We start from the raw sequence: 7,366 nt of genomic DNA, 5'->3' as shown, positions 1-7,366 counted from the left end.
ATCATCTGCGTAGATTGGTTGCATAACAGATGCGAGCCTTTACGGATACTTCTTCCAACATGATCCATGTGACTTCATAATGGCTGGGTCTGCGAAGTGAGTCGCGGACGACTGTGAAACATGACTCATCTATGTCATCTTCTGATGCGGATTACCATGCCGCTACGAGCACCAGGAAGACGGCTCTACGCTTCATCTAATCCGGGTTCTGCTTTGATGTCGGACTGGTCGGGTCGAGGATCACGACTTGAGCCAAATCGGCAAGTGCTGGGTTCCGGATTTCACGAGCGCACCGATTCGAGGTCTCGTCTCGCTTTATAGGTAGTTTTTCTGACGAGACTATGGCACTGAGTTTTTGATATTCTTGATGCTATAGTATCATTGAGGCTGGACGCTAGACCAACACGGACAGCAATCATGATTTGTCATCAAGGGGTACATGCCACGACTCACGGAAGGTATGAAACATTGAGATACCAATGAGTGGTTGGTGAAGGCTCTTCAACAGACAATGCCACCACTCACAGGCGACAGCACTCCGTACAAACACAAGTATTACCAACATGCTTATCGAAAGAGTCAGAACATCTCATTTGTTTCTCCAGAGCTCAACCCAAACGTCGCAGTCGACGCAGATCACCCGCCGATAAAGATCTGTTGGACCGGGAGAGGATGTGTCAAAGCCTGGAGCTCACGAGTAAAGAAATAATCACAAGATTGGCGACGGAGAATGATAGGAGGAGTTTCCAGATTCTCTTTTCCAGAGTCCTGGGTCAGGAGGATCGTGATATATTATGCGATTCGCATGCACTCAAGAATCATCATCTTGCTCATTGAGCCTGGTACTTCTGGATAGCTAGCGTCAAAACTCACCCATTTCAAGATGACGAAGGTGTTGAAAGATGCCCAGTCTGCATGGTGGCTTAATGAGGGATCTTGTCATGCGGATGGGGCGGAGCAAAGTTTTCGAGAAAATTGGTGCAAACACATTTTTAATTGAGTAAGCATAGCTACACAGGTTTTAGGCTGAACACTGGAAAAGACTGGACAGATGCAAGGTGACAAAACGGTATCCCTGTCATCCTGACGATTTTGTGGAGAAAGGAAGAAAAGTACTTTATGCGGGCTGGCATTGAGAGTACCACTGGTTCAGCGAGACACACTTGGTACCAGAGACACAGGTTCCGGCTGTAGTTCCTTGGCCGCCGCACTGGCCCCAGACCGCAACAGAACCACTGCTAGATCCGCCGGCGGGAGAAGTGGTGCTGCTGGGGAGGGAAGTAGACACGGGAGCTTTGGAGGGGGTTGCGGAGACAGACCCAGAAGCAGAACCAGAGACAGAGCCAGAACCGCTATCAGCGCTGCTTCCTTCTGTTGATTAAAGTGTCAGCCAAGCCTTTTTCAGTCAATCCGGAAAGGAATGCTTACACGAACCAGAGACAGTGACGCTGGCACTGCCGGTGCTGCCAAAGGCCTCGGTGGCGAACACCTGGTAGTTGTAGTCACCGGCCTTGAAGCCGTGCTGGGACCAAGCGTTGAAGTGGTTGGCCATGTTGACAGTGCCAGAGGTGCGCTTGCTCTGGCGGACGGAGAAGAACTGGCCAAAGGTCTTGGTTCCGGAAATGGAGGGTTGGTTGACCTGGGTGTGGGTGCAGATCTTGTAAGAAGAGCCGTCGCTGGTCAAGCTTCCGACCTGGGTGCCGGTGGAGCAAGGGTCGTAGCTGTAGTCCTCGACGACGTAGTACTCTGGAAGGCCGCATTAGCGTCTTGCCGTTGTTAAGGGTCGTGAACTGAGGTGCTTACCGGTCAGGGGGTTGTTCAACCAACCGTAGACGGCGTAGTAGGAGCTTCCACTGGTCTGGTAGCTACCCTTGAAGGTGATCTGTCTGCAAAGGGGGTGAGTTGGAGCCGATACTCAAGTAAAAGTTGGAGAGTGCTCACCTAGAAGAGCCCTTGTTCCAGCCAAGGCCGACGACGAAATCACCAGGGTTGTTCCAGCTGGCAGAGTAGGTGCCAGCACCCTGGTTGTACTTGAAGTTGGCCATGTTGCCATTGTAGTTTTGGACGTAGTTGATGGGAGTGGCGCGCTTCTCCAAACCAGCAACCTCAGTCTCGGCGACAGGGGCAGCCATGGCAACGCCAGCAAGGGCGGCGACAGCGGTGGTGAATTTCATGGTAATGTATTGAAAGTGTATTGAAAGGTAGAATGAGTGTGCGAGGCCTGCTTGCTTGATGGAATGGATCGATCATTGGAGAGCAGACGCCCTTCTTAAATACAACGAGGTGTAGAAGATGTCCTGTTCAGGCTAATGCCAATGCAGTGCAAACAACATGGTATGTGTTTGGTGTTGATGAGCTTACGCATTCTTCCAGAGGGGAACACTCATTAGTAGCTGGAAATCGTAAGCGATGATCATCGCAGCCGCCATGAAACACGCCAATTCGTCTGAGATTCTAGCCACATGTTCGACCAGCAGACTAATCGTAGCTTGTAGCGGATAGCGAAGGTAAAAATGACTGCATAGCTCGGTGACGCGGTTGGCTCCAGCATGAGATGAAGTACAGATGTTCAATATATTCGTTCCAGGCATAAGCAGGGTCATGAGTGGCTCTACCAATCTAGATGTCGTCCAAGAGGATCGAAGCTGTTGCGTGCAGTTACGATAGGGTGACAAAACAAGCTTCGGACCGAAGACGGCCGCACTGGGCCGGCAGACACGCCCAAATCTCCTGCTTGGCGGAGGTATTCCCCACCAAAATCTAGACATGTCAGCGTACCAACTACGTGCCGATGCTCGAGGACCTGAAACCTCGCTGAACTCCAGACCAACACGCGATCCACGAAGAGCAGTCTCCGCGTTGAACACGAACAAGTTACATAGAATTGATTATTGTGTTGCCTATAACTTTTGTACAAGCCTGAATCCGCTTGCATTGGGCCATCGCTGACCTCCAATGGATAGATATTGTAGGTCAAACTGCAATTCTCATAGTACAGTGCGGATCGCACGGACTCACCTTCAAGACGTGCGAAGAGGTCGATTGAAAGCTTAGCCATATGAGCAAGCATTTTGCCCCTCACAGGCCAAGCACACCATATCGGTAGAGATGAGCAGAGCTACTCAAGATACATACCTAGTCACGCCAAACGTACGCAAGTCAAGTTTCACTGGGGAAGCGAGATTTGCTCTGCGGCCAGGAATCTTGTGGATACTCCCCACAAATTTGTTTGAAACCATTTCCATGAGGAACACAAGACTTGCAGGCCCATGCTTATTGACATCCCGATACGGTCGAGAACGGCCGAGATTCTGATACCTGAACAAGCAATTCGAAGTGCGCACTATAGGTGATGCAAAAAACCCGCCGATGGACCCAGGCTTTCGTCTTGCCTGAAAGTACGGACCGGACATCAGAGGATTCGTTTCCGATGTGAACAGGACTTGATGAAGTTGGGCAGTTCTGCGGCTGGGACGGCGCAGCTTCGAAGTTCAGATGTTCCCAATCAATCTTGCGTGCGCAAGAGCCTAAACCACACTTGGGGTCTTTGTTTCTACTTCACTATTGCCCATGACAATCTCCAGCACCATACTGCTCTCATATTCGAACCCTTTCGCAATCACTTGAGACTCAGCGACTTCTGTCTCTTTTTAGTCACTATCTCAAGCTCGCCTTCACGCTGCCCCTTGCTTCTGATTGCTACTAGCGACCTCATTCGGATGGCTCCGCCTCTCAAGCATGCCCCAGGATCATATCCGCAATCTTCTCCGCCAACATGTAAACTGTAGCCTGAGGTTGTCCAGGAGGCAGCAAAGCGAACGCGCTCACGTCAACCACTCTGAGACCACTCACGCCAATCGCTCTTGCTTCTGAGTCTACCACAGCCATGCTGTCGTTCCTCTTACCCATCTTGCACGTACACGACGCATGGTAGAATGGCGTGATGCTCTGCTGCAGGGACCTCAGTATCTCGGCATCGGTCGCGACTCCAGGACCAGGGACGACTTCGTCACCAATGATCGCTCGCTGCAGTGACTCGGTGGCAGCCAAGCGCCGGGCAAACCGGAACGCTGCGACGCCGAGCTCTTGGTCCCTTTTGTCTGTGAGGTAAGCTGGGTTGATGATGGGGGCGTCTGACATATCTGCCGAGTTGATTGTCACGTTTCCCCTACTGAAGGTGGCAAGTAATCCGATTGCAGAGCCAGCGTATTGGTTGATGCCATCATTCGGACCGATGGCATACGATAGTCTTGAAGTTTCCATGATCAGCAAATATGGCGTGTAATCAAGAGGAAAGCAGACTAGACATACACCTGTATTTCTGGCCAATCCTGGGGGAAGTTTGCCTGGAAGTCGTTCACAGTTTCCGAGCTCAAGTTCGTGACAGACTGGTTCGAAAGTTTGAGAAATCCGACAATATCAGACCCACCATTGCCTTGATTGATTGTCAGAACAGCTTTCGGAAATGATTGGGTTCCAGCGAGGATGCTCACTTGTCAACAGTCCAGACTTGTGCGTAAGGAACTCCTCATTCTCCTGAGAAATCCTCGTTGGATCGTTCTGGAGCACCGAAGGGGTCTCCACGTTAGACTCATACGCAAGCGCCACCTGATGTTAGTATGTGCAAGAAAGGAAACCTTGCTTATATACCAATGAGTGGGTTGTCCTGCCATCATCAGCGGTGGAAACCAGAGACAGAAGACCGAGCACAACTTACCCACATGTTTTGTCCAACTCCTGGACGATCTGCAACCACTGGAATATTATGGTGATCCAGTATCTCCCGCTGTCCAACACCAGAAGCCATCAGCATCTGGGGGGACAGGAAAGCACCCGCAGACAGGATGACTTCTCGAGTAGCATTGATCTGGAACTGCACGCCGTTGACCTCGACTGAGACACCGATCGCTGTCTTGTTGGCATCGAACAAAATACGCTTGGACATTGTGTGCGTGTAGACCACAAGATCAGTAGAAGCAAGAGCTTTCTGGAGAAACGAAGCGTCAGATGAGCTGCGGAATTTATCAATGGGGTCTTGCGTCAATGTGATACTCGCATAGCCATCAAGAACACCTGCATTGACTCCCTGACTTAGAGACGGAATACCGATCTCCTCGAAAGCGCTTGGGTAGAACGAGGCCCAAGGCTGTGCAAAGTTCGGGTAGCTGACTTGAAGAGGTCCACCGCTTCTCGCGAATGATGGGCTCTCGTTGACTGTTCCCACAGATGTATTGGTAGCACGTAGGTGTGTATTGGCTGGTGTGTAGTGTGGCGATTTGCGGTAGTAAGGATAGACACCTTCCCAGTCTCAAGCTGTATCTCCAACGTCAGCAGCCCACTTGACGAAAGCGTCGACAGTACCGCGATTGTAGACCATGTAGTTGCGCGCACTTGAGCCGCCGAGACATCTACCACGCACATAGTGGATGGTGCGGTTCAGCAACGAAGATTGCGGAGTGGTAGGAAATCTCCAGTCGATAAGACCATTGACCATCGATAGGTCTGGCGATGCATCTCCTGATTCGAAAACATACTGTACGTCTTTGTCAGTGCATGATGTCCCATTCGAGGATTAATGACATGCATATGGTATTTGACTGAAATTCCCGTTGTCCAGCGCGTACTAGCTCCCCGCCTCAATGACAGCGACAAAGAAGCTTCCATTCTGAGCAAGTCGTGTGGCTACCGTCAACCCTGCGGTGCCGCCTGCAGGTGATTGTCTGCATCAGCATCTGAAATGTTTTTGAGAGGCAACACATACCTCCTACCACGACATAGTCGTACGAAGCATTCAAGCCTATTGGAATCCAGCCACCTAGACCTCCTGTCTACAAGATATTGTGGTCATTCACCTGGTCTCCCAAAGTTGGATCCAAGGAGGCGATCATAACTGAAGGAAGCGGCTGCATTGAGAGAGATGAACAAGCAAAACGTCACGAACAAGAGACACGGCATAGCACTAGGATCAATGGGGCTGATGGATGTAGAGTTATAGAAACAAAGAAAGGCGGGATCTCATGCTTCATATGCCTCCAAGCTTCCAGGCAGAGGCATTGGTCGCCAGCCGCTTCCAGTATGTTTCTCAACCTCACCGGTCGAGAGACGGCACTTCTCAAACCCAGCGTTACATCAAGGTACTGCACCTGAGATCTGCAGGTCAATGGTATGTAAGGAACGTGTAGAACGGAGATAAAGTTTGTGGAACAGGTCGGTAGAATCATGCCGTCCTGCATTGTCGATTCCTGTCACCGGTCAAGAAGAATCTGCCGCAATTTTTCGATAATCCGCCTTTCCTGCCATCATACTCTCGGCAAGTCGGACGAAGCTAGCAGTTATCGCATCCACCGATCCTTGTTCACAGGCAAATTGGCCCACCCAAGGTCGTGAATGGACACACTGGAAAAAAGCGTTGATTTGCGAGAAGAGATTCTGGGGGACAACCTTGTCCAGCGAGGAGACAGCTCTCAGATGCGTGTCAACTCTTGATTACAACTGTTGGACTGATGAGAAGTTCTTCTGGTTCATGACCAACATGGCATCGAGAATCCTGCTGGCCCCGTGTCGACACAAGTATCAGAATGGCCATACAGATATCTCGGGTGCCTTGTAGCGAGTTGCACTTCGTAGAATTGGTTGCAAGCGATCAGATCAGAGGCAATCCGAAGGAGTCGATGACAGACGAGCTTGTTGATCGTGAGAATCTCTTCTTCGCTCCAAGCACTGCACTTGGCTGCGAGATTGAAAAGAGCACCACTGTCGACCGGACTGTGAAGATAAAAGCCCAGGTTCGAGTTTCACTACACGATGCACGACCCACTCCGCATAGCTTCGCTGTATGGTTCAGAGGAGATGTTGTATCATTTAATCGACCACTGTGATTTCGACAATGATAAATACCTCAAGGACTCTGCTGTAAAGACCGTTAAAAAGATTCTCGAACACAATGACCTGGCTAGGCCCAAGATCCTTATAATCAACCACCGGATTAGTTATTAGCTCCAAGGCCTCGGGTTTTCTCGATTGATACTCGAAACTCAATCTACGGCGATGCATTATGGGCGACGAGATTTCTCGACGATCCTGGATGTCTCTATACGCCTGGGAATTGGCAGTCAGTTTTGAACCCCGTTGACCTGCGGTTAAAGACCTTGGCGCAAGAACATTGAGTCGACGATGTGTATAGCTGGGGAAGCGAGCTGAGCCCCTTTTGTTGAACGATTGATGGTTAGCGACATCATATTCTCCTACGCCATGTTCTCGTTGCTTGTGCGATGTGCAGCCGGTTCAGCCGATGTCAACTGCAATACGGTGCTTTGCGTACTAACTGCATGTCTCCTGCTACTTGCCTCTTACTGCTATTCTCGTT

General features: G+C 50.5%; 2 protein-coding genes across 2 annotated transcripts; both read right to left on the bottom strand.

Annotated features, from left to right (window-relative positions):
- Positions 1 to 1,444: 1,444 nt before the first annotated feature.
- On the bottom strand, positions 1,445 to 2,138 carry M436DRAFT_33653 (glycoside hydrolase; the record flags this gene model as incomplete). Its single annotated transcript, XM_013567055.1, has 3 exons — positions 1,445 to 1,746; positions 1,804 to 1,886; positions 1,942 to 2,138. Coding segments are annotated over 3 exons (582 nt in total), but the record flags the coding sequence as incomplete, so codon positions are not given.
- A 1,594-nt stretch (positions 2,139 to 3,732) lies between these two features.
- On the bottom strand, positions 3,733 to 5,494 carry M436DRAFT_86500 (alcohol oxidase; the record flags this gene model as incomplete). The annotated part of the gene is made up of 5 exons (XM_013567111.1): positions 3,733 to 4,249; positions 4,312 to 4,435; positions 4,494 to 4,608; positions 4,718 to 5,298; positions 5,362 to 5,494. 5 exons carry the CDS (start codon positions 5,492 to 5,494, stop codon positions 3,733 to 3,735), a joined length of 1,470 nt encoding a protein of 489 aa, XP_013422565.1.
- Between the last annotated feature and the right edge of the window lie 1,872 nt (positions 5,495 to 7,366).

This window comes from Aureobasidium namibiae (genome assembly GCF_000721765.1).
Source record: "Aureobasidium namibiae CBS 147.97 unplaced genomic scaffold scaffold_30, whole genome shotgun sequence".
NCBI classification, from domain to species: domain Eukaryota; kingdom Fungi; phylum Ascomycota; class Dothideomycetes; order Dothideales; family Saccotheciaceae; genus Aureobasidium; species Aureobasidium namibiae.
This window is presented reverse-complemented; position numbering and strand designations above follow the sequence as displayed.